The sequence below is a fragment of the Cryptotermes secundus genome, unplaced genomic scaffold (genome assembly GCF_002891405.2).
Source record: "Cryptotermes secundus unplaced genomic scaffold, Csec_1.0 scaffold1475, whole genome shotgun sequence".
NCBI classification, from domain to species: domain Eukaryota; kingdom Metazoa; phylum Arthropoda; class Insecta; order Blattodea; family Kalotermitidae; genus Cryptotermes; species Cryptotermes secundus.
Window position 1 is genome coordinate 934,741 of NW_019731600.1, and position 27,656 is coordinate 962,396.

General features: G+C 36.5%; 1 protein-coding gene across 2 annotated transcripts; it reads left to right on the top strand.

Moving 5' to 3' along the window:
• The first annotated feature begins 105 nt into the window (after nucleotides 1–105).
• Nucleotides 106–27,026, top strand: LOC111867290 (putative pre-mRNA-splicing factor ATP-dependent RNA helicase PRP1). Of its 2 annotated transcripts, XM_023857010.2 has the most exons (14): nucleotides 110–427; nucleotides 1,536–1,580; nucleotides 3,801–3,908; nucleotides 9,448–9,588; nucleotides 10,021–10,197; nucleotides 10,798–10,999; nucleotides 12,425–12,601; nucleotides 13,651–13,905; nucleotides 14,598–14,856; nucleotides 15,548–15,739; nucleotides 18,855–18,977; nucleotides 22,142–22,332; nucleotides 23,489–23,651; nucleotides 24,284–27,026. In XM_023857010.2, the coding sequence occupies exons 1-14, from the start codon at nucleotides 381–383 to the stop codon at nucleotides 24,409–24,411; spliced, it is 2,208 nt and encodes a 735-aa protein (XP_023712778.1). In that variant the 5' UTR covers nucleotides 110–380; the 3' UTR covers nucleotides 24,412–27,026. The 2 variants fall into 2 exon arrangements, with proteins under 2 accessions (XP_023712780.1, XP_023712778.1); XM_023857012.2 differs by lacking the exons at nucleotides 22,142–22,332; nucleotides 23,489–23,651; nucleotides 24,284–27,026 and having other exon boundaries at nucleotides 106–427; nucleotides 18,754–18,915.
• Nucleotides 27,027–27,656: the final 630 nt, after the last annotated feature.

A 27,656-nucleotide genomic window follows, 5' to 3' on the forward strand; every position in this document is an offset into this window, starting at 1 on the left:
TTGAAGACTAACCATGCAAGTTTGCGCATGTATCAAACGTATAATTCTGAATGTATGCTCCGATAATCTTTGATTTGATTTCCGAACGTGATATATATGATCCTTATCAAGATAAGATATTGAAATAGGGCTATACCAAACAAATTTGAAAGCAGCTGCATGGGTAATCTAGTCTTAATTTTTGCAGAATATTGGCACAGTGTATGTATGTAAGCGAAAATACATTGTGCAGTTCTCTGCAATAACATTTGTCGAATACAAGAATAGGTGACGTCATTACCGCTTCCACAGAAGTGAAAGAGGAAACGGCGTGTGATTTGCGATTGTGGAAGACATTTTTATAATATTGTCTTGGTTAACGGCTTCTAAGTATTGTCGAAATGTCGAAGCGTAGAATAGAGGTTGATTCTTACGCAAGGAAAAAAAGGTAAAGCAGTGGTAATCATTTTTGCTATTTAAATGTCTTGTGTTCTAAATGTTTTGTATGGGGTTACCTCTAGTTTTCAGCCTAGAATTATATGTTTACGAAGGCATTATTTCGTGCTTTGTTCCGTCGTTGTGTATAATAAATGAACTGGAGACTTTGTTGAACATTAAAGGGTTGTTAATTTTTTTTTTTTTTTAATGTTTGAAGTATGACTCGCATGAAACTAGTCAGACCCTAATGACATTTTTCCAATGAAGTGCACTGCAGTATATTAATCCCTGCCACTAGATGGATAGCTAGAAGTATATGATATGCATTCTAGGTATAGATTATTTGCATGTCATGTATGGTAGTGTATTAGCATGTTTGAACAAATCACCAGTGTAATCAGTGTAATCTGCTGACAATTTCTATATCCAGTGGTCATGTACCTGAATGGATCAATGAACGCTAATAAACACAATATAATACCACAGTAAGCAGATGACACAAGACACATCGTACCCAACATTTCACATGAACATTAAAGTTGCTGTAATTTTATGATAAGCATTGTAGTTGTATATAATTAAAAATGTGCTGTTATGTAAGGTTTATGAATTTGTCAGCAGAGTAGAAGGTGTGAAACAACAATGGAATTTGTGTTACTAGTGGACAGACGTTTAGTTCTTGTTGGGAGTTGGTTGTACTTTTTAATTTCTGTATAACATACAACTTTTTGGTGGACCTTAAGATGGGCAGTTGGTGTGTTGAGATCATGTCTGTATCTAGTGTTAACTTCTTGAAACTCTGAATTTGATTTAAAATTAACTATAAATGCCATTAAAGCAGATGTATACCAGAGGCAGCTGTTAATATTTAGTGCCTTAAATAAACCTGTACACAACCTGGCCATAATTCTAATTATTTTCTTTTGCCTTTAGATTGTTAGTTAACATTCTCTTTTGTTAGAGAAAGTGTTTATATTTGTTATTACTGATGTGTTACATTTCTACATTTGTATAATTTTCTTCATACACATATGATGGACATCAGGTTTACTGAGTATAACTTCAAATGCACTTAATATAAACAATATATTCTGACTTTCACTATTGTTCATTTTCAGCTGTGATCGAGAGAATGACAAGGATAGAGATCGGAACAAGGAGAGGTAAGCTTCTGTGTTTAAATGTATGTCAAGTTGGTTAATAACTGGTATATATTTTGAATGAAATTGGTTTTTGGTTCCTCCCTCCCCCCCATTTAATCACAATATCTATAAAATCTACCAATTATAGAGCCTCACATTCTGTTTCGTATTAGGGTGGTATAATGTTAAAGTATGGAGTGTAATTTCACAATGTATTATAATGTTGAACAGCAGTGGCTATTGTAGATTCCAAATTAATAATTGATTGTACCATAATACACCATTAACCGAAGACTAAATTTCTCTTAGTTTTATGGGTTGCAAGGCTATGCCTGGATATAAGTACATACTGTAATTGATTTTGCATATGACAATTGTATATTGATTTTGCCATCTTTGCACAGTTTAAAGTGAGCAAGGGCTCGTGGAGAGACATTTGTATACCTGTTTTGATTAGAGGCTGTGATGATGTTGTGATGTGTGTATTTCCTCCTTTGCAACTGATAATCTGTTACTGTTAAGTCTGCACCGTGTGACATGTGGCTCGTATGAAAGCACTCCACCTACATATTTCCTCATACATTGCCACCATCCACTTATGACATTGATATGAGTGTGCCCAATGAGTGATATGTGTTACGATCACAAGTGACAGTTACGTATCAGCTACTGGTGAGAGCAGTTACTGATACATACATACATACATACATACATACATACATACATCAGCATTTCAGAGTATTCACAAGTGTGCAACTGGCACTGAATATAAAACTTGTCAAACAACAGTCACAAGACAGTCACAGATAAAATTGCAGAAACAACAATTCAGCCATAGTTAAAATCTAAACTGAATACCTCAAATAAATGGATACAATGTTACGCATACAATTATACCGACAAGATAATTAGCAATACATAATAATTCTCTTTCCTTAACTTACACTTACACTTAATGTCTATATTAATGCCTGCTGTGGGACATGCATGCATTTTATGATACTCAACAATATTGTCTTTTGTCTTCACAAATTGCATGTGGTAGAATACTGATTTTTTTCTTAACTGCTTTTTCACTCCTATTATGGTCTTCTCAATTATGACACCATGTCATAGTCCGATAGGTGGGAGACTAATGTTTCAAAGGAACATGCTGCTTCCTTCTTTAGGATTTAAGATGGAGACATTTATCACTTTTACACAGTATGAGCTATAGTAAGGTTCGTGTGTGATGCTATAAGCTGCAGGTATTCTGGCTTGCCTTGATGAATGAATGTAAAAGTCACTACATTAATTAATCAGTTACATTTGACAACAATGTTTAATGATATTAAACCAGCTGGCTGAGAAATAACCTCATTTGCATTCAGGAGACACCCAGTTCAAATCATAGCCAAGCTTTGGCTTTGTAAACTGAAGTGTTTCGTCAGGTCTAATTTTATTCCTTCTGGTCCATCACATTAGTCCGTACTATATAATGATTTGGTTACACCATCCAGTGTGACTCAGAAGTGTATGGTCAGTTAATGACCATCTTCAGAAGGCAAATAACACTTGAGGAAACTACTATTACATAAACCATAGTACATTGAGTTCAAAGTTGTCCAAAGTTTTACATATAAAAATTTTAAATTGAGCTAAACTGTGGTGAGTTAAAATGTTAATAAAACTCTCAATATTTAAAATCTTAAACTGCTAAGGTTCGTGTCTTTGTGCCCCTTCTATCGATGGGAGATTTGATAGATTGTCACCCTTGGTGGTCCAGCCAGTGTTTTCTTTTCTTCTTTATATAGTTGGTTAAGAGTTTGTGTTTGTTGTTGAGCTACTGACCACACATGTAAAGGCATCATATATATAGACACACACACACACACACACACACTCTCTCTCTCTCTCTCTCTGTAATTAATGCCAATTCACATGATCATTTTTTGTCTCATTTGATGCTAAAAAGTCTGCAGTTGATACCATGTCATCAAACAGTCAGTAAATCTATCAGCTTGCAGTGAACTTCTGTGTTGTATTTTGGTGGGGCATGATGTATGTAAACATTAAACTGGGATGATGCATATTAACTTTAAAGGATATTTGGTGGTATGATTAGTAGACTGAAACCACGTAAACTACCATACATGAGATAATACAAATTCAGTGTTAAGTAGATATTGTAGTATATTGTGGTTGTTATTTACTAAATATCTTTTTCATGATGTTTTTATTCAGTGTTAAATTTATTTTCAGAGACAAGGATGAGAAGAAAGCACCAACAAATCTGGGGACGCCTTTGACCAATTATCCTAAGCAAAACCTTCAAATAAACCCATTTACAGGGTTACCATACACACCACGGTAAGATAAAGATATGTTTTAGTGTGTTCTTTCTGTGAATGTAAGTGATTACAAGAACCAGTATTGAATTTGTATGTTCTCAAAGTTGGTAACATATTGGAAGTTGGCTGTACTTCTGTCCTCACATGACTGGTTTTCATTATACTAACATATTTTAAATACATTATTGGTGTTCATTATATGGTCAGATAATTTATTTAACCCTTTCACTGTACATCATTTTCTCATCATTTTCATAAAATAATGCAATTTTAAGATAAAAATATGTAACAAATGCAACAAAAATGCATTTAAGCCCAGAGAATGGTGATCTTGGAGATTTGCACATCATTTTGAATAGGTGAAGGACTGCTTCCCTCAGCTATTGAATGTACATAGGGAAGGATGATAAAACTGACTGTAGTAATTATCAAGGAATATCACTTATCAGCTTCACCCAAAATATTATCCCATATTGTCTAAAGGTAAAGTACATCCAAAATTATTGGGGATTGTCAGTATTGGTTTTGACATAACAGATCAGCTACTAATAAGATTTTTTTGATTTGTCAGATACTGGTGTGGGTGGGGTTTAGAATAAGCCATTGGGAAGGTCCAGGAAGACCAGGTGGTACTTGAATTAAATGGCACACTTAGCTGTTCATCTATGCTGATGTAAATCTGTTGGGAGATAACACATATATCATAAAGAAAAAGACAGAAACTCTAATTGATGCTAGTAATGAAGTAAACACAAAGAAAACTAAGTATATGTTCATGTCTCCTCACCAGAATACAGGGCAAAATCATATCAAAATAAGCTAATAGATATATTAAAAGTGTGACACAGCTCAAATATTTGGGAGCAGCAGAACAAAATTTGGCTCAGGAAGAAATTAGGAGGAGATATAATTCAAGTGAAGCTTTCAACCATTCAGTCCAGAACCTTTTGTCTTCCTTTATGCTGTCTAAAAATGTAAAAATCTGAATGTACAGAACTAATTTTGTGTATGGTTTTGTATGGGTGTGCAACTTAGTCTCTGACATCAAGGGAAGAGCATTTTTTTTAATTATTATTAGTGTGAGCCAGAATCCACTTGGTACTGTGGCCGCAATTGGCCTATTGTACCAGCCACAGATGATAGGTGATGCTGATTGTGGAGCAATTGGTGTAATGAATATTGGCAGGGAAAACCAAAGTACTCAGAGAAAACCTGCCCCAGTGCCCCTTTGTCAACCACAAAACCCACATGACCTGACTTCAGGCTTGAATCCGGGCCACCATGGTGGGAAGCCAGTGCTAACCGCCTGAGCTATGGCATGGCCAGAGGTGGAGCAGAAAGTGAGAGTGTTTGAAACAGGGTGCAGAGGAAAATATTTGAACCAAAGAAGGATGGAGTGACAGAAGGTTAGGGAAAATTGCATACATGGTCTGACAGTAAAGTTTGCAAACTCATTGTGGTAAAAGCTCTACATACCTCGTTACTGAATATCACTGTGGTTACATTCAAAATACTCCCCTTGGGAAACTATGCACCAATGCCAGCGCCTAGTCCACCCTTCAAAACAATTTTGGAACTAGTTTTGTGGAATGACCTTCAGAGCTGCCATCATATTACTCTTCGTGTCATCAGTGTCAGAAAAATGCCTTCCTTTATCTTCTGGAACAGAAAAAAAGTCATTGAGGGCTAGATCCAATGAATAGGTAGGGTGTTCCAGCACAGTTATTTGTTTACTAGCTAAAAACTCCCTCACAGACAGTGCCATGTGAGCAGGTGTATTGTCGTGATGCAAGATCAACGGGTTGTTGGTGAAAAGTTTGGGTCGTTTCTGTCTATTTCATGCAGCCTTTTCAGTGCTTCCAGTTAGTAAACTTGGTTGACTGTCCAGTTGGTACAAACTCAAAATGAACAATCCCCCTAATATCAAAAAAGTTATTGATATTATTTCAACTCTTGATTTGGACCAGTGGAACATTTCTGGTCATGGAGAATTTGTAATCTTCCATTGTGCATTTTGCCACTTTGTTTCAGGGTCATATTGGTAGTCCCATGTTTCATCACCTGTAATGACATGGCCCAAAATTTCAACTTGTCTCACCAAAAGGTCTTGGCAAATTTTGACTCTTCTTTGTGTTTGTTCTTTGGTTAGTTCCTTTGGGACTATTTTTGCACCACCTTCCTCATGTCAAGATCTTCATTTAAGACTTTCCTGACAGCTATTCTGTCGATGTTTGCTTGCTCTGCTGTTCTCCATATAGTTAACGAACAATTTTGATGCACAATTTGACAAACTTTTGCAATGTTTTCTTCAGTGCTGCTCGTTTTTGGCTGTCCTGACCTCTCTTTGGCAGTGACACTTTCTCTTCCATCAGAAAAATGTGTCACCCACTTGTAAACTGCTGTTTTCTTCATAGCATTATCCCCATAAACTTGCACTAACATCTCTTTGATTTCACTTCCACTCTTGCCAAGTTTAACAAGAAATTTAATGTTCGTTCATTGCTGTAATTCAAGCTCCGACATTCTTGCTACAGCACACCAAGATACACTCAGACAGTAATAGACACCACTCAGAAAGAGACTGCCATAGGTCAGCAACATAGCTCTGAAACACTTATACACCAACGTCAGTAAACCATACTGAGGTTTCTGTCCACTGCTACCACAGCAAGCACATGGTGGCGACTTCACAAACTTTATTGTCAGACCTCATAATGAGGAGCTTCATAATTTGTATTCCTTGCCAAGTATAACTAGAAAGCTTAAGTCAAAGAGGATGAGATGGGCAGGGCATGTACAAGTAGCATGCTTGGGGATAAGTGGAATGCCAGATGGAAAGAGACCACTAGGAAGATCTAGATTTAGGTGGGAGGATAATATTAAAATGGATCTTGGAGAGATAGGATGGAGTGGTATGGACTGGATTGGTGTGGCTTAGGATAGGGACCAGTGGAGGGCTCTTGTGAACACGGTAATGAATTCCATAAAATTGTCGTATGCCACACTGTCGGGCAACAGAGTGGATACTCGTACTTGTGGGTTGGTCTTGACAGAGTCGGTCGAGCAGCAAACGTTGTCCGGCGTTTCAGCGGAGATACACTGCTGGAAGATGCTTAATTCAAGAGAGTTTATTACACAGTAAATATGTACAACTGTAACAACAGCAAGTCTGCTTAAGGCTTTAGCAGTGGCTGATTCCTTACTGACAGAGTACCATCCTATAGACTAAACTTCGTAATCAGATTAGAGAGCGTTTTGGGCGGTTTGGGTCAGGGTTCTTATAGCTTTGTCTGTAGGGTGGGGATTGTGTGAAAGCTTCCCTGGAAGGTACAAATTGCGTCAGATAGGAATGTTCTAGAACATTCTATTGTTATTTCATATGGTGGGTCTTCCTGCACCTTGGCTTGTTTTCTCGGACCTTAACTGATGTTTTCCAGTTTCTCTGTGAAGCAACGTGACTATTCTTATTTGCTTCCCTTAGCTCAAAATAAGTCTTGTTTTCCCTCTGGCAGATAACATCGGTGAAAGTCGAGGTACAGTATGTGACAAACCAGTGCTGTTACATTTCATAATTTCCAATAGATATTACATTCGGATTCAATAAAATGTTACTTATAAACCGTAACCATTGTAATTATTCTATCCACCAATACCTGTTACATTAATAATATCTAATGCATCACACCGTCATATACAACAAAATGTTGGGAAATTCTTGAGTAACTGCACAACTGTCGGCTTTGGTGAATGATGATAAATTACACCATGATGCCATGGAAGATTATTTCTTTGTTTGGATTGAAGCCTAGTGTTTCACTGTATTTTATTGGATGCTTGTTTGACTTTGGTTGAATGCCACAGCAATAGGGTTAAATAAATTATTTTTCATTATAGCGGCAGATGTCCTATATGTGTAAAAACGTTTTGTGTGCACTGTGCATCACACTCTCTTGAGTGGAAACCTACGCAAGTTGCGTAATTTAAGTGCTGTCAGATTGACAGCATGTGGGCTCTGTGTGTTCCAGTAGTTGATTCTGTGCGCCCTTTGAGAGTATCCTTTCTGTCACCAAAACATATTAACACCTTCCCTCTGTTTTAGAAATAGTAGTAAATCTTGCTGATAAACTGTACAGAATGAACTTAAGAAATATCCAGTATAATTTTTCTTTTGATTTCACGTAATACTTAATAACTAACTTGGGGAAGTGTAGTGGAGTAGTGGACTCCGTGATTGTATCCATTATTAGTACAATCTAGAACACCTTTAGCAGATAGTTTTTAAGCATCAGCCTGGAAAGATTTAATTTGTATAAATATTTTTTACTTCTTTGGGTCCATTTCTTTTTAATGTGTTTGTGTTTAGTAGGTATGATCAGTTCATGACAGATATTTGTGTTGGTATTTGAGAAAAATACATTTTTATAATGTGGCTCATGGGTGGGTACCTAAGTACATTTTGGCCCCTTAGTGATTTGATGTTGGACAGCCCAGGTGTATAGTAATTGATGTATAGTACTGAAAATTGTTGCTCATGAATGAATAAAAAATATTGTAACTAAATTCATAATTGTGACAGCATGTGTATACCTTTAATATTTATTGTCCATGTGTTGTACCAAGGGTCAGAAAAGATGGCTGGTGACAAAATTGCACTCTCATTATTCAGGAACTGGGTTGTAGAATTCTGACAGCCCTGTTCAGCTTATGATAGAATATTTGGTCATGAGCTCTTATGGCATGCCCTGTTCAGTAAATTTGGTTATGAGCTGCTGTCCAGAACAGCATGTCAAAGTAAGTTTTATGTTTGGTTTTTTAGACCATTACCAAGCTCAGCGCACCAGAATTTTTGAAGACAAGTGACGGGAGTCATCATCTAACCATAATTTTCAGTCTTCTACACGGCAGCTTGAGTCAGACTTTCTCTTCTGCTGCACACTATATATTAGGCACCCAGCATTGCTTGCATATTGTTTTGCCTATCTTAGAGTTTGAATTGTGTGTGCCCGTAATACATTTAAATGACCATATGTACTCGTGTTTCCAGTTGTGATTGGTTGTGAGGTGCAGTGAGCAGAAGCCACAACATAATGAACAACTTTTTTATGACAACCAAAATATTTGTCAGGCTGTTAGATTAAAAAAATTTCACTCTTGTGTTGCATATTGTAACAACATATGTACATGGTCCATTGGGCTGAGCATATTTTTTTAATACTAATGAACATGTCTGCCTCTACTTGAAAGGTGCACATTGTAATTTGCAGTCAGATATTACGTGTCTTAGCTGTTATTTTTCACAGTCGCACTATTCAGATTCTGCGAGAATGCTTCAACTTGTAGTATGTGTCATTTACATCTGACATACTGAAGAACCTGCACAGTATTCAAGGTTTAAAATTTGATCGTGATCAATTCCTAATGATGCATGTCTTGCCATATTTCATTTGACACTACACAGCTGTTGTAGTCTATAGAATGTCATAAAATAACTGTGTAACCAATAACTTCTAATGACATTTGCAGCTGTGGTCAGTTTATGCATGACTTGTATCTTTTAGATATCAAGAATTTCTGCGCAAACGTATCACACTGCCAGTGTGGGAATATCGAGCCCAGTTCATGAAACTTTTGGAAGAGAATCAGTGTATAGTTCTGGTTGGTGAAACTGGTTCAGGAAAGACAACGCAGATACCTCAGTGGTATGTATCTCTCTTTAACTGTGTAGTGAAATCCCTTTTCAGTGTTCCTTAATTTAGGACTTTCAAGTGTCATTCAGTTTAGGTGGTCTGAACCAAATTATCTGAAATTAGTATATAATTTCTATGGCCCAAGACAGTGGAATGAGCATTTCATTGTTCATGTCTGATTCCCCGAACTGAATAAAAGTCTCTTCCATGTAATGTAGTGTGAAGAATGTCTTGTGAACAAAAAATACTTCAGTTTCATGGCCAGTGTCAAATTTGATTACATCTGGCTAAATACTGAGTTATTTTTATAAAGTAGCCCACATTCAATTCATCTTTTGTTCTCTTCAGTTCACAATCACTCTGTCATTCATCTGTATAGTCTTTGCATTGATAAAGCTAAATTAAATAAACCAGCAGACAAAATGTGATACATTTCAACTTCAGGTGTGTGGAATTTTCAAGAGCTAAGGGGAAGAAAGGTGTGGCATGTACTCAACCAAGAAGGGTAGCAGCCATGTCTGTTGCCCAGCGTGTATCAGAAGAGATGGATGTTTGCTTAGGACAAGAAGTTGGCTATAGTATTCGATTTGAAGATTGCTCCTCAGCTAAAACCCTATTAAAGTAAGTATTTACAATGAATAATTGGTTAAAGTTCAAGTTGTTTGCATGTAAATACAGTGGTGTAGGAGTTGGAGTATTTGAGTGGATTGCATGAAGTTGATGAAAGTACATAAAGAAATTATTGTATGAGTAATGTTAGAGAAATTAATCAGCAAGGTAATGTTTTCAAGGGACAAGGAATTCTCAGACAATTTTTAAATTTCCTCTAAAGTTCCTAGAACTTGAATCCAAATGCTTATAAGTTTCTTGGAATTCCTCACAGAGGAGTTCCTATCAGAATGCTGTAAATGTTGTCCTTACACATTTTAGTCCTGAATTTGTGTGAAGAAAGCTGCAGTTGTTGATACAAAGTAGGAAGATTGATTTCATATGGATGATATGAATTTCTTGAGTGTAGATTTAGATGAAACGGTCTTCAAACATGATTACATTAAAACCTGTTCGCTTCTGACACAGTAAAGTAAAGGAACAAGAATTTTATGTCACTAATTAAGGACTTTTTGTTGAAAGTGGGCTGTAGCATTCATTTAATGTCAGGAACTTGACCATATTTCCTTTTGATTTAAGTTATACCATGAATTTACTTTATTTTCTATTTAGGTACATGACTGATGGTATGTTGTTACGAGAAGGTATGTCTGACCCTATGCTAGAAAACTACCAGGTGATTCTGTTGGATGAGGCTCATGAGAGAACTCTAGCAACAGATATTCTTATGGGTGTATTGAAAGAGGTCACTAAACAGCGTTCAGACCTCAAGTTGGTTATTATGTCAGCCACTCTTGATGCTGGAAAGTTTCAGGTGAGACATATGTATTGACTTATCAGACATGTCAGTTGTATGTAAGTCTATATATGATACTTGCTCAAATCCTTGCCATACTATATAGAGTAGAAAGAATGTTTGATATTGCAAAATTAGGGTCCATCAGTCATAGTATAGCTTCTGTTTTTTGCACTTAGGTAAGAGTAATGCAGTAAAAGCTGTATGCAAGTATCATAAATGGCATACAAGATGATAAAAGTTAATCATGTTCTGAAAGAAAATTTGCCCAATAGTTCTGTCTACCCATGCAGGAGCATGTATCAAAAGAGAGAGAGTGGAACCTTGTGTATTAATCTTGGATTGTATGAACTCCAGTATCTGCTGTTCTTTGCGAATTTATTGTGCTGTATGAATACAAGTTTTGGCAAGAAAGAAAATCAGATGAGGGGCAAGTTTACCAGTATGAGCAACCTGAGGAATCCAGTTTTAAAAATTCCTACTGTTGTTGTGTTCACAAGGTTGCAGATCACATACTAAAGATGCCCTGAACAGTTTCTGGAGTTATGCAGCAATTCTTACTCACACTTGGGAGTGTGCAAGGGGCTGAGAGATTTCCGATGACAACTTTTGAGTCTAGTACTGATTTTACAAAGTGTCTGGATTTGGTTTTCATGTTCAGTAATGGTCTTGTCTGTCTTAATCTGTCTGCAATTCTGTGAACAGTTGTGGACTTGTAATATCCTGATATTTACAATGGAATCTTCTCACTTTTCATGTAGAACCGCTTTTCGCGCAGGTCACTGCAGTACAGGAGCAGAAGTTGTAACAGCAAGGTGTTTAGGATATTTGGTTGGACAGGCACCCTATGCTTAAGCTTGCTGCTTTCCTGAAAAGTGTTGAAAAGTCATTCTTTAGTTTAAATATACAAGTATGTTGAAACTTATTCATGCTGTTACATACACAGAATGACCACAGAAGTATTAATCAGAGATAAATGTAATTATGGAACACAACTAATATTCATAAAAGAAAACTCTATAGAGCAAGAGTAGAAAACATTTTCCATTCAACATGCCAGTATTAAAAGAATAAGGGGGTTTGGGGAAGGTTCAGAGAATTGTCTTTATGCAGGTCTATACATTTAACTGATTAAATGGCACAGTGGATTTTTGTTTTTTCAGTGGTTAAGGTATTGCTGTAATCTGGATAAATTTTATTTGTAATGTATTAGGCTGTAGGTTTAACAGTTTCACTAGCAGTTCAAATCTCCATGGGGATAATTTGCTAGGGGAATCTTTTGGCGTCTCTGCCTGAAAGGTTCAGCAGCTTGCTGGGCTCTCGAAAAAATTTCACTGTATAATATGTAGTTTGTATGTTTAATTAAATTTCTTGTTCCGTTAATTCCTTCATAAAAAGTTCCATGATGTGTAACGTTTCAAAATCTGTTTCTTTGTCTTGCAGCTCTATTTTGACAATGCACCATTGATGAATGTGCCTGGTAGAACCCATCCTGTTGAAATTTTCTACACACCAGAACCTGAAAGGGACTACCTTGAAGCTGCCATTCGAACCGTGATTCAGATTCATATGTGTGAAGAAATTGCTGGTGATGTCCTCCTCTTTCTCACAGGCCAAGAGGTCTGTATTTATTTATGTTCGCATATTCTCTGAAGACATTCTTCATTCTTGATCTTTTAAAGAAAGATCAATTTCATTACAGTAGATGTACCTAAAATTTTTACTGGGGCTATTTGTGTGACCAAACAAAGTGTTTGTACTAATGACTGCAGTCATTATATTTTGGTTTTTTTTTTTTTTTGGCCCCATAATACAGTTTATCATAATTGTCTTTTTATTTATATATTCTATAGCAGTCATGTTTACTCTTACTGTCTTAAAATTGATATGGAGTGAACTGATTCAGTTTCAAAACAAATTGTCCATTCACAGACATGCTTGTAAGCAGCTGTTATTGAGGATTATATCAGTTTTATTAAAGCAGCATTCCTCATACTTTTTACTTGCTGTGTTGTAATATAATATTTACAAGAGCTTCATTGTTCAGTCACACTTGTATGACATATCAAGATGATGAGTACTTTCTTCGTGTTCACCAATTAATAGCAACAGGCTGTAATGAGATTTCTGTGAGCAGGAGGCATAAAAATAGCTGAAATCCACAGACAATTGTCAGTAAGTTATAATGTATGTGACTTGATTGAAGATGAATGTGTAGGTGAGGCACCAATTTTTAGTCATGCATTCAAGGTTGGAATCACTCCATCAGCTGGCACAGGCAGAATGTTGGGGTGTGTTTAGTCACAGCAGTAAAGAAGCTGAAGTGTATAAATTGTGCAGTTAAATTTATGGTCATTTTGTAACAATGTAGGGGTTCCAGTCCTGAAAATTGCTGCATGTGTAAATGGGAAACACTTAATGAATGCTGAACACAGCAGAGAAGAAATAGAAAACTACATAAGTAAATAAAAGTGGTGGGGCAAGTCAGAGAAATTGCCCACACAACTCACTGGGCTAGTGCAGCAGCTTCTGTCATGGCTGCAGATGTCAGTGCTCTTCATGAGATCAGACTAAACCCTTGAGTCGCCAGTATCTGCATTCACTTCAGATCATTCATGTTTTACTTAAGAAATCTTAAAGTATTTCATGATTAATACTTTCTCTTTCAGGAAATTGAAGAAGCCTGTAAGAGAATTAAACGTGAAATTGATAACCTTGGACCAGAAGTTGGTGAGCTGAAGTGCATTCCTCTCTATTCCACACTTCCTCCCAATCTTCAGCAACGTATCTTTGAGCCAGCACCACCAAATAAACCCAACGGAGCAATTGGACGGAAAGTTGTTGTCTCAACTAATATTGCTGAAACATCTCTGACAATTGATGGTGTTGTATTTGTGATTGATCCTGGATTTGCAAAACAGAAGGTAAATAATATCTTACAAGTGTTTTTGCAACTTAAAGCCTCCATATACAAAGGAAATCTGAAGTCCCTAAGAAATACAATGCATCCGTGTTATCAGCTGGTGGTCAGTGGGCTTCTGTCACTCTGCAGCTTAATTAATACCAGTTTTGATTCTCCTCTCTTCTCAACATCTAAGTTGTTTTTGTTGCACGTAACTTTTGTTCCTATATTCATTTTGTAATCTGGGGGAGGGATCTCTTTTTGGTACAATGTAGTGCGGAAGAGGATAAACTTGTGCTAGTCTACAACGTGTTACATCTCAGAAGATAGTACTCTCCATAGTCACTGCTGAGAGAACCACATATCCAACAAGAGGGCAGAAGTTGGTTACTGCTTCGCTCAGAAATTGGGATGTCGAACCATCCTGCAGGCACCAGATATGGTTGGCAACTTAAGTCAGTTTGTGTGCTCTTGTGCGTAATTTAAATTGGAAACATTCAGTGTCGTTTATTACATGTGATTGATTTTAATATCAAACACAAGAGAAGCCAACGATTTTGTCATACATTTAAAGACCAATAACTTTTAGTATGTTCAAAAGTGGCTTTTATATGTCTAGGAACACTGCATTATTGTGAAGTTTATCAGGTTTCAAGTGAGATGAACTGCTGTGCTTTGCCCTCAACTCTGATGAATACTGATTTGTTCCAATAGGTCTATAATCCTCGCATCCGTGTGGAATCACTTCTGGTTTCACCCATCAGCAAGGCTTCTGCTCAGCAGAGAGCTGGTAGAGCTGGTCGTACAAGACCAGGCAAATGCTTTCGGCTCTATACAGAAAAAGCATTCAAACAGGAGATGCAGGATAACACATATCCTGAGATTCTTCGTTCAAACTTGGGCTCCGTTGTTCTGCAGCTTAAAAAGTTGGGAATTGATGACTTGGTTCATTTTGATTTCATGGATCCTCCAGGTATGTGCAGTTCATTTGTAAAGAAAAATTTAATTTTACAAAAACAAATTAAATGTCAGTGTGATGTTCTGTGTTGGGTTTGAGGTTAGTATTACATGCATACTCACAGTATGTCAGTATGGTCGTAAGAGCATTAAAATTGTTATAGCTTGTGCCACGTACTTAATAAATTTACTGTAGCAGATGGACAAATGGTTACATATGAAGGCTGTAACATATGCTTAATATACATTTTTAATGCAAACAATTTTTTATACCATGATTTAAAAGTGATATATGATGCATGCGGTAGTGTAGTTGGTTGAGGGACTATGTTACAAGTTAGAAGGTTATGGGTTCAGTTCCTGATGAGGTCATTAGATTTTTCAGTTTACCTAATCCTTCCAGCCACACTATGGCCCTGGTGTAGACTCAGTCTTTAACAGAAATGAATACCTGGAATCTTCTGGGGTAAAGGGCAGCTGGTGTGTAAGGCTCACAACCTCACCACCAACTGTAACCCTATTGTTTTGAAAATGTGGGAACCTTGAAGTCTTAAAACCTATGGGCCTCCACTGTCTGTTACAGGGATAGCTTATCTTTTATATGATGCTTGTCATATAGTGGAATCTGAAAAGATTAAAGAATGTCCATTTTCAGCATTCTATTACAGTAGGTTAACTAGCAAGTGATAGAAATTGTTTGTATTTAGCTCCAGAAACACTGATGCGAGCTTTGGAGTTGCTGAACTATTTGGCTGCATTGGATGATGATGGCAACTTGACAGACCTGGGAGCAGTCATGGCAGAATTCCCTCTTGATCCTCAGTTGGCTAAGATGTTGATTGCTAGCTGCAACCACAACTGCTCTAATGAGATTTTGTCCATCACAGCTATGTTGTCAGGTAACACTTAGTGTAGACATGCTACAGGTATTTGACATTACATCATCTTAAGTTTATGCAATTTCAGTTCTGGATGTGGAGCAGTAGTCTCACTGTTGTATAAAATTGGTATATATAAGGCAGCCACAACGTGAGAAGGGCTCCAAAAATTAGGGGCACTTTAAACAAGTAGGTGAAGAACCTGACGCAGATGAGACCGGATGTGTTGAAAATAATTTTGATTTCTATTGGAAGGAAGTACTATATTAACGTCATTATTTTTCTGACAAGAGTTACAGCTGAATACAGTATTTATTGAATTTCCCATGTTCTTGAATAAGTTGTGCACCTCATTTTTTTAGAAACATTAAGAAGTCTGTGAATTCAAGTATGAAAGTTTGCGTGTTGTACAAATATGCATACTGACTTGAAATTTGAACATGATGTGTTTTATTCGTATATTCCTTGTATTGTAGACTGAAACTGCTGCTGCTTGTGCATTCAAAAGACTGTTTATATATATCAGGTTATTTCACTTTCTAGCCCAAAAAGCCCACCAACTGCTGTTGCTTCATAGCGTTGACTCTTTTTTTCATGTCCTGTACAATTCTGACTGGCACTGTATTTTCTGGCAGAAGTATGATTTATGATTTGTTCTACCTCTTGAATTATTTTCAGTGTTTAACTGTGGAAGTTGTAAATGTACTCATGTTCAGTAGATCACATGCACAGGATCTAACAGATCCACTCATGCATTGCAGCTATGTGTGGCTGGGCATGTAGCCACATGAAAGGAAAAAACTATGAAAATTTTGATCATACCTGGGATAAGAAGTATTGACAACTTCATCATAAATAAACCACATAATCCTCTCCCCCTTCGTTTTTAAGGAAAGTGGGTGGGATATTGTAGAATATATGGTGATTAATTAAGAGGAAGTTACTCGTATTACAGAATAAATAAAAATTCATGTACGAGTTTGTTTCTGTGTACGTGGTCTGACAATAAAGTTCGCAAACTCATGGTGAAAGTGCTACATGCTTCGTTTATGAATATCACTTCGGTCGTCTTCAAAGTACTCCCCTTGGGAAGCTGTGCACTGATGCTAGTGCCTAGTCCACACTTCAAAACAATTTTTGAACTGGTTTTGTGGAATGGTCTGCAGAGTTACTCCTGATGTCATAAGTGTCATCAAAATGCCTTCCTTTTAAGATTTCATTTGTCGTCAGGAACAGAAAGAAGTCACTGGGGGCTAGATCCGGTGAATAGAGAGGGTGTTCCAGCACAGTTATTTGTTTCCTAGTTAAAAGCTCCCTCACAGACAGTGTTCTTTGGTGAGCTCTTTTAGGACCATTTTTGCGTGCACGTTCCTCGTGTCAAGATCTTCAGTTAAGATTTTCTTAACTTTTCCTGTGTTGATGTTTGCTTTCTCTGATATGCTCCTGACAGTCAGCTGACTATTTTCATGCACAATTTGATGAATATTTGCAATGTTTTCTTCGGTACTGCTCATTGCTGGCCATCCTGATCTCTTTTTGTCAATGACACTTTCTCTGCCCTCAGAAAAACATGTCACCCACTTGTAAACTGCTGTTTTCTTCATAGCATGATCCCTGTGAACTTGCATTAACATTTGTCTGATTTCACTTCCATACTTGCCAACCAAGTTTAACAAGAAGCTCCGACTTAACTCACAACAGCACACCAAAACACACACAGACAGTAATAAACACCACTCAGAAAGATACTGCTATAGATCAACAACAACACAGCTGTGAAACGGTGTGCCGACCTCATCAAACCATACAGAAGTTTCTGTCCACTGCTGACACGGTGGCTAGTTCACGAACTTTATTGTCAAAGCACGTACAGTATATATACACACAGTTAATTAAAGTTTCGGCTAAAATTATATGTGTGGAAGAGGTTTATCCTGTAGGAAAGGACCAAAAAAAAAACAGACTGCTTTGTGTTGTTCCAAGAAGGAAATTTATTATTTATTTTTTGTTGTAAGAGTGAACACTTCCGCAGTCAGAGTTAGTATAGTTGTGACTTCAGCTTGGGGCTGTAATTTTGTTATTTAATTTAAATTGCTGATGTTTAAACTTCTTGTCACACTTTAAAGTTGCAAGGAATTATTTGAGAAGATCTATCCTAGTGGCAGTGCAGGCAGTCTTCCAGAATGTGTTTTAAATTTCTTTCTTCCGAGATAAACTTTTCATTAAATTGTCTCTTTGAGTGCTGTTTGTATTCCACATAAATTATGTATGAAGGAAGGAGCTTCGTCTTAGTGACACTTGTGAGATGGGGTTAGTGCTTTTTAGTTATTGGAATAAACATATCTGTTAATGCTGACAAGTTTTATACTAGTACATATAGTGAACCAGTATATGAAAACATTTTCTGTGGCTTAGGCAACATATAGATATATATATGACAATGAGCCAGGTGGGGGAAGAATAATGATGGTGCATATAATGCTCACATACACTAAATGAAAATTTAGAAGCCATGGGGGGAAGTAAGGAAACTGCAGTATATAATTTGTACATAACAGTAATTCCAGTTCATATCAAACCATTATTAATGCTGTTACCCATATAAAATTGCAGAAATATGCAATATTCTATGTCAGAAATACACATACTATTAAGAATATAATGTTTGAAAATTAAAGGATGGATTAGAGTTGTGATAGTATGTACTTGTCATGTGGAATAGTTGTGGAGGGGCAATTGCATACACCTGTACAGAAATGTATGCTTCTATAACTCCATGAGAATGTGGACATTCCATTTGTGTAGATCGCACTCAAAGCTTCAGCAAGCTAGAATCTTCAGTACACTTCCAAGTGGTAAGCTAAAGCAAAGATTTTTGTCTGTTACACATTTGTCAGAATTTAAGTAAATGATCAAAATTTGTTCCTTTGTTATTGATTCAGCAGACGATAATGTGTAACTTAAACACAGACATATTAATTCATATTTTGTCTGTGTGTAACATGGAAGATTCTAACTTGATGTAGCTCCCATAGGTTGAAACAGAGCGAGCCACTGGCACTCGCTGCTAGTGCGGTGTGTGTGGACACTACTAAATTGGTTGGATGCGGGCTCCCCCCTCTCCTCCACTGTTTAGTCCCGCAGTGCTTCGTGCGGCCCAATGAGGCCAAGAAAGCGGCAGATGATGCCAAGATGAGATTCGCTCACATCGATGGTGACCACCTCACATTACTCAACGTCTACCATGCTTTCAAACAAAGTGAGTATTTGCTGATTTTACTTTATGTGTTTTAAGTGATGTGTAATATTGTATCATAATTTCTCTTCCCAGTATTAGATGTATTTGACCTATTATAGTTATTACTAAACAGTCTTTCCATGTTTCGTCAGTTCTGAGCATCATCCTCCACTGTGTTGGTGTTTTATAATTCTGTGGGAAGGATCCTCTTAGAAGTTCTCTAACATTTTCTTTCTCCATTTGTTATGTTTTATAAAATTTGTTATTGATGAGATTCATGAATCTGGCTGTATTTCCTTTTATGGTCGTAAAAGGGTGTAGAAATGTGTGTGTGACAAACAGTAAATGGGGTATCCCCTGGTGAATTTCATCCTCAGCAAAAAAATTTAAGAGTGTGTGTTAATATTTTGAGAGCATATCAGTTCCCTATTATATCTGTCATAATGGGAATCATGAAAAATTAAAGGTTTGTGAGCACCTTGCAATTTGCAGTACAAATTGAAGAAATTTTAATTTGAGTAACAAAATTGTCTTCCTGTTATTTCTTAGTTTATTCAGTAACATTTTCACTCCAGCATATTTTATATAGCAATAAATTGGAAGAGTCCCTATGAATGATTAATTGTGAAGGTTCTAGAAGAAGTGGATGTGGCCTGTTTTTAAGGTATGGTTACAGAATTTTCCTGGAGTGACTCAGGAAAACCACAGAAAACCATGTTCAGGGTAACAAGCTTCTGGGCTGAAAATGAAACCTTTGATCTCCTAAATAGGAAGCAGGAGTGTTGACCACTCTAGTGTTCGGTAAAACTGTCTTCTTACTTATTGCAGTAATATTACATTACTTAAATTCAGATATAAGTTATACAAAGTATTTTCTTGCTATTACAGTAACATGCTAGTGACAGCTAGTATGCCTTTGTTGTTAATCGTCTGAATATTGCAGCCAGACATCTAGCATGACAGATTCCTAGCCAGTGATGTTACTGAAGTTACAGCATTGCTTTTGCTTTCTGTAATTTATAAATTCAGTCATCCTGCTGTACAGTCTTCAGTACAAAACTGAACTCACAGCGTTCACACCTGATGCATGAAAGATGCAGCATGGTACATGACACATAACATAACATGAATGTTCACACCGGATGACACAGATACATTGCCTCAGTCACAGTGCAGCTGTTGGATACTGAAGTTCTGATGCTGTTGTTAGTAATTAGATGACGGAAGAGGTGTGGGTTTTTGTTTGATCAATTCTTACTAGAAAATGCCAAAAGTGCAGTGCAGGCACAGATCCAGAAATATTCTCAGGATGTTTTGAAGAATCACAGACCCTGGTAACCCCAACCATTGAAAAGGAAGATACCGATTACTGCTATGTGATTTGGTATGCTGAAATACTACTTATGCTAAGATTTGAAAACACATTTTTATTAATATTGATATTTATTTTATAGACTAGATTCAGAACAGTATGTGTCTGATTGTGAAGGACAAGTTTTCCCATGCAAGTCAATCATGTTAGAAGTAGAATACATTAGATCAGCAGCTTGCCACCTGCTTTCAAGCTGGTATCTTGCTCAGCTTATTCTTTGACCCTGAAGATGGAGGCGATGTGTTTCTCCTAAACATTGGTTGACTTTTAGTTGACTACATGGCATTATGTCCTGGAAGATAGTACTTTTCATAATTTTCTCCTGTTGAGAAAATGCTTTGCTACAAGGCAGTAAGTCTTAGAAGACTCAGATGCCTTGCTGCGCTTAGCCTCAAATAATTCTAGACTTCTTTCAGGCTTGTCCAGTTCCTTGTCTTAATGTGTTTTTTTCTTTGAGGGCCCTACTTGGACCAGGAACTGAAGTGTCAAATGTGCTCTTCATAGGTGTCATTTTAGGTTGGAACACCTGAACCTCTTTTCATCATTTTCATTTCCAGCCTTTTCTAGTGATGAATCAGTAGCATTTGTGGTTTTGTTGTTACTCAAAATATTTCCATTTAGCCTTTAAAAACTTTTGACTTTATTTTATATCTTTTTTTGTTAAAAACCACAAGAAGCTAATGGGGTGAGAACTAACATTCATAACAGATACTTGTTTTCTGAGGTGTTAGTCATGCTTTTATTCCCAATTTTGAATAAAAAATGGAAGAAAATTTTATAATAAATATTCACTTACATCCTGGACTTTGTAAGTCACTGCAAAATCTGTAGGAATTCAGGCAAATGGTAGGGCTTTTTGTCTCATGTTCCACTGTTCCTTAGGCTTTTTACATGTATACCTGTATCTGATGAAAGATCACCAATGTACTATTCAGAGTTTTTCACTGCTATCTCCTAGGACTTGAGCAGAAACAGGGATGGTGCTGTCCTTAAAAATTCTGCAATATACTGTGTCATTACTGAAGGGATGAATTTCTGTCCTCTTCATCTGTCACTAACAGAAGAAGGCAAATTCCACTTTCTGTTTGGTTGCAGACAATGCATATCTCTTGTCAAGTCGTATGGTGTGGCCATTGTCCAAAAGAGTACTGACAGGGGAGCACCGTGTTATTAATTACAGGCTATCTTGGGCTGGCATGAATGTGGAATGTGCATTTGATACGTTACATTCCAAATGTAAAGTTGTGGACATAGCAATGAGGTGCATCTTTAAAATTGTGGATAAAATCAACAATTGCATCTGTACTTTCCCCAGTTTTGTCAGAATAAAAGAAGAAAAAATGAGCCAACCATTGACAGTGGAAAATAATTCAGTGCTGATGTCACCACAATTCCAGACACTTTTTTGTCTGTTTGGACAACTGTGTTCATTCCCCATTGACACGTGTCATGCGTTATATGTCTGTGACATTCCATGTGAAAGCCCACTTACTGTCATAACTCACTGCAGTGGACAGGATACCACTAGATTAATTTACAGGTTGGATCTTGAAAGAATAGGATGTGAAGGTATGGATAAAGTTTATCTGGGTTACTAGTTCTGTGGTAGGCTTTTACTGACACAGTACTGAATCTTTGAATTCCATAAAAGATGGGGAATTTTTTAATTAGTTGAGCAGTGTTATTGGTTTCTCAAGAATGAATCTGTTCCATAGATTTGTTTGACATCAGGAGTAAGCAGGTGATATGTTGAACATCTTGTTATTAGTATTGTCATCCTGGATGCAGTTACAAATGAATTTATCATCTTCAGACTCGGAGGATCCTCAGTGGTGTTATGACAACTTCGTTAACTACCGATCTCTCAAGTCAGGTGACAATGTGCGGCAGCAGCTGTCTCGTATCATGGATCGCTTTAACCTGAAGAGAACCTCAACAGACTTCACATCCAAGGACTACTATATCAATATAAGAAAAGCCTTGGTTACGGGATTTTTTATGCAGGTATACAACTATAACCTGAGATTAAATTAATTTATTATTGCGTTAAGAAGCAATGTAATGTGTGTACTAATATTTGTATGATGAGGACTGGAGTTTACAAATTACAAAGCATTTCATTACAAAGATTTTGTAATGGTGATGTGGCTAAGCATAAATCAGTGGCCACATAGGTGACACACAGGAATAAAATTCACTCTATTTCAAATACTGAATGAGGATCTGTCTACATTTTAAAATGTTGTTAATAAAAAAACCTTGAACCTTGCATGATTTTACAGCAGTTCTTAAACATGTCCTATAATATTGACGCATTTTCAAATGTAAGATATTTTGACAGTAGTTGAATTTGTCTTTATACAATTCTGCTGTAAGTTTCCAAAGAGATGAATGAAATGTGCTCACATATGGAGAATGTGATAGCTGTTTCCTACAATTGTCTTTTTCTTCATCAAAAAGTCTGTCCTGCTGGAAATACATGCAACTGTTTTCTTCATTGTTCATTAAAGAAACCTGTTTTTATCAGCAACAGACCATGTTTGTCTCTTTTTTTTTATACCTGTGAGCATGGATTTTCTTCCTTTGTGACCACATATGTGACAGTTGGTACATACCAAATTGAGCAGTAATAAGAAGGTCACATCCTTTGTGTTGAAGAACTTGGTTTTGTATGAAAGAAGTTGCACCAAATTATAACTTTAGGCAGATTGAATTTGTGCTAAATCCTTGTGCAGAAAAGTAGGTATTCGCACTATTTACAGTGCTAATAATACTAATTCCTCCATCAAAGCATCTACAGTTTATTAATCAACGTCTCACAACCCTATGGGCCTTCACGGCCTGGTACAGGGATAACTTTACTTTACTTTTACTTTATGTTCCACCTAAGTTAATAAATTATAGTTGTGTTGATAGTGGAATTTGTATTATTAGTTGTACTCCCACAACAGGAGGCAAACAGTAAAAATATATATACATAGTGTTGAGTAAATTAAATGATAAAAAGAAACTAGAAATTACCAAGAGACACTGCAAGAAGTGTGATGGCAGTGAAAACCACTGGGCTTATCATCACTTCTTCACTGTCATCATTGATAAATCTCATATTCTCCAGGAAATAGTGTACAAAAGGTGTAATATTGCAATTGATTTCCTGCAGGTTGCCCATTTGGAAAGAACAGGTCATTACTTGACCATTAAAGACAACCAAGTAGTTCAGCTTCATCCTTCAACATGTCTCGACCACAAGCCGGAGTGGGTTATCTACAATGAGTTTGTACTCACAACAAAAAATTACATTCGAACTGTCACTGACATCAAACGTAAGAATCCATAGCTTCACTTGAGTACATAAGTTCCCTCTCCAGTTCAAGACTCCCCACCTCAGACAAGAATTGGCATTCATTCTTTAGTTTACATTACAATATGGGAGTGCTGGAAACTTGTATTTGCTTAAATTTTATGGACACCCCGGTTCTGAAAGGTTACATAGCACAGAGCTAGGAGATTTGAAATAAACTAGTTTATTTTCATCTTCACTCTGCCCTTCACCTTGAGTCATGAGGTGGGAACGTTACCCCTAGACTACGGAGGCCCCTTTCTAATTGTGGTAAGCGGCTGCCAGTTCAATATATGTTAAGTTCATACAGTTTATTGGAAAGTTCATATAAATCTTTACCATTCTTTTGTCATGGTCAGAGTAAATTCTGCTCACTTTTTCTGAAGTAGCAGTCCTATTACAAGGCTGGCACATAACTGGTAGTACTGTCTGTTGCTTTTAAGCTATTGTGTTAATAGAATTGAACATTTCTCCCGCCTCCACAAAATGTTAGGTATCAACAGAGCAAACATATTCTGAGAAGTTACTATATATACTAGGCTACATGTGTCTAGTACAACAAGGATGATGATGATGATGATGATGAACACTTACTCTGAGACTTGTATTTTCCAGCTGAATGGGTGTTAAAAATAGCACCTCAATATTATGATTTGAACAACTTCCCACAATGTGAAGCCAAGAGACAGCTTGAACTCCTACAAGCCAAGATGGAGACAAGACAGTACCAAGAAGGGTTTTGATGTAGATGTACACACATGCTCTCACTCACACATAGAACTTTTAGTTTAGCAAATGTACAGTGTTGATGACAAGAAACTTCATTCCAGAGTTAATTCATCATGTAGACAAAATGCTTTCATTGTGTTGATATGGGAAGTACTCATTATCTTTAAGGAATGCATCATGTTCTGTTATTCTATATAAATTCTTTGTTATGTTTCCCTCTCAACACAGTCATTAGAATCTCATTCACATTTCACTGTGTATAATGAGTTTATTGGTCTGAGTAGTATGGTAATACGCTATACGTTTCTTCTTATAAAGCCATCATCAGGCAGTATACATTAACAAACTTTTTCAAACTACTGAATTGCGCTAACTTATGACTTAAAATTACTTTTATTTTTATTTTATTATATATACATTTATATACATTTTTAAGCACCAAATTGAATGTAGAACCTTCATTCCAATTTTAATGCATTTTATAGAGATGAAAGTTGAATGTATTAACTGAATGCGAAGTTTGGTACATTGGCAATAATTATATTGTAATGTATGAATTATGTAAAGTACAATTCAGTAGTCTGAAAATGTTTGTTGATGTATACTGTCTGATGATGGCTTTATAAGCTGAAACATATAGTGTATTACCATACTTTTACAACCAATAAACTCGTTATACACAGCGAAATATGAATAAGATTCTAATGGTTGTCGTGTTGAGATGGAAACAAAATGAAGAATTTCTATTAGAAAGTATTCATTATTTACCTACTTTGTGATTAGTACTGAAATGATAATGTGGCAGATATTGAATAAATGCATGTTTGTCTTGAAAGGTTAATTCTGTTGTCACATTTCCTAGCATCAGAGACAAAAAATTACAAGATTTTCTTTGTGACTTCCTACATTGCTTACAGAGTAGTTCAGAGTAGTGACAGATTGATTGACATTCAGTTACACTTGTTCTAAAAGTGGATTCATCAGTACTGAACCTGCCACTGCAATATATAGGTACTAATTTTAAAAGTTCTTCCAAATGAACACAATAATGCTATGCCAATGGTACTGTTTTTAAGATACACACATACATACATACATACATGCATTTAAAAATGCAAATATTGTTGCTTGTAAAGCTGTGTACATGATACCAATTTCTTGCTTCTTTATATACTTTTTTGTTGGAGGTAGTTTGTGATAACTGGTTATTAATGTTTTCAGGTTGAAATTGTTATTTTTAAGCCCAGAAAAAACTGTAATTTTTTTCTGTATTTATCCACATCTCCATATTTAGATAGTTTTACAACATTTTCGCGCTCTTGTTGACAGTTGCGTCCAAAATATTGCAATCTTGTTCATGGTCCGTTAAGACAACTATGAGTTCATATTAAACTTGGGGCCTATAACTAAAACATACAGCATGTGGGCATGTTGAAGTCTAGCCATAGTTACATCAACATGTGGACTCTGTTAGGGTCTCCAATATTAAATACATGTAAGTTGACCTCTGCCTTTGTCTTCAGTTTGAATCAGATTCTTCTGTATAATCACTTTGGGTTACAGTTACTTGAATGGTTCCACACAGATATGTATGAAGAAATGTTACAGTATGCTATTGTAATAGTGTATATTTCAGACAACAAGATGTGTTGTCTTAATGCTGTAACTAAACTGTGTTCTTGTACTGTGGGTAAAAGAGAGTAGAAATGTTGACTTAATTCTTAATCATTCTCTTCCATCCCAGTGTCTGGACTACATCAACATGAAGTGTTTGCACCTGATGAGATCTCTTTGTTTTGTTATTTTTCAATTCAGGTTTAATATGAAATCATGTTCAATTCTTTGTCATATTTGTCAGTCTTTATCTATGAATTTGTTGTTTTACATTATGTTGCAACTGTTTCTTTTTGAGTAAGACAGAGCAGTGAGAGTAAAAACTATTTGATCATTTTGTTGGCAGTATTTTTTCACCCAGCTGCAGGAGCAATAGCAGTCTTATTCCGTCTATAAGTGATAATGCTGGTACTGTGTGTAAACAGGCAAAGACTGGCAGAGAGAAAAGGAGCAGGTCACCATGAACAGTGGATGCATTTCCACTGTACCTCTTTAAGGATCAGCTGATACTTGATAACGGGTTACTGGCCACAGACTTTTCCTAACCTGTTTAATTTACAATTGTGCATATATAAGATTTCCACTAAATATTGTACAGTGCAGCATTTTTGGTTGAATTATTAAGTTGACTGAAGGAGAAAACACTGTCAGGCTTACAGAATGCTGTATTATTGGAAATTTGATATTATTCACTACTGCATGCTGGTAATACTCATGGCTGGAAGAGCTGGCGAAGATGTGAATTTCAAAACAGCTTAACTTGTGGAACAGCAGTACATCCATGGAACATAGTAGGCCACTAGGGTTATGTTTGAAGTTGATCCAAGGTTCTTAATGTTGGAACAGTAGTAATAGTCATATTATCTCAGTCAGTAAGTGATTTGTTGGGACACTGGTTTCTTATTGGGAAGGGCTACTTCGAGAATTTTTGATGCCGCGGTTTCTAAGTTCCCTAATCATAAATTAATCGAGGCAGATGAGATGGGCAGGACATGTAACACCCCCGAGAAAAAAACAAATGTATATAAAATTTTGGTCAAGAAACTGAAAGCGAGAGCTAAGAATATGCAGAAATAACAATATTTAAGTTTGGTCATAAGGAAATTGTATGTGGATACATTCAGCAGCTGGTTGTTGAGAACATGATGAACCTTCAGGATTCATAAAAGATTGATGGGAGTGGAATTCTCTTAATTAGCTGAGTGACTGTCAGCTATTCAAGAAATCTGATTCATGGCATTAGCACCTAAACTAGAACTGAAAACTTGAAGAAAGGTGTTACACAAATAAACATGGTAAGCATGATTCAAATCAAGACATCTTTTAGTATTTAGAATATTGTAACGTTTGATTGAAGATAAATAAATGTTGGTGCAATATGATGATGCACTCATCAGTAATCTTACCTTTGAAATGTGTAAGATCTCTTCACATGGTAATTTCTTACGGTTTTCTTTCAAGAAATGTCACGATTTTAGTTACTATAGACATGTTTTGGATTGATCATCAGCTTTATTGGTCTCTTTCATATACAGTGCATGCCTGCACTTTACAGTACACTGCTATACAAACACACTAGTGTCCACAGTCATGTCTTCATTAGCCGTTGCTCAGTAGCGACTTCCAATTCCCTTCCTCTGGATTC

Coding starts and splice junctions, on each gene's coding strand:
- LOC111867290 (XM_023857010.2), top strand. CDS start 381: ATGTCGAAGCGTAGAATAGAGGTTGATTCTTACGCAAGGAAAAAAAG. Junction 428..1,535: donor TCTTACGCAAGGAAAAAAAG/GTAAAGCAGTGG, acceptor GTTCATTTTCAG/CTGTGATCGAGAGAATGACA. Junction 23,652..24,283: donor AACTGTCACTGACATCAAAC/GTAAGAATCCAT, acceptor TGTATTTTCCAG/CTGAATGGGTGTTAAAAATA.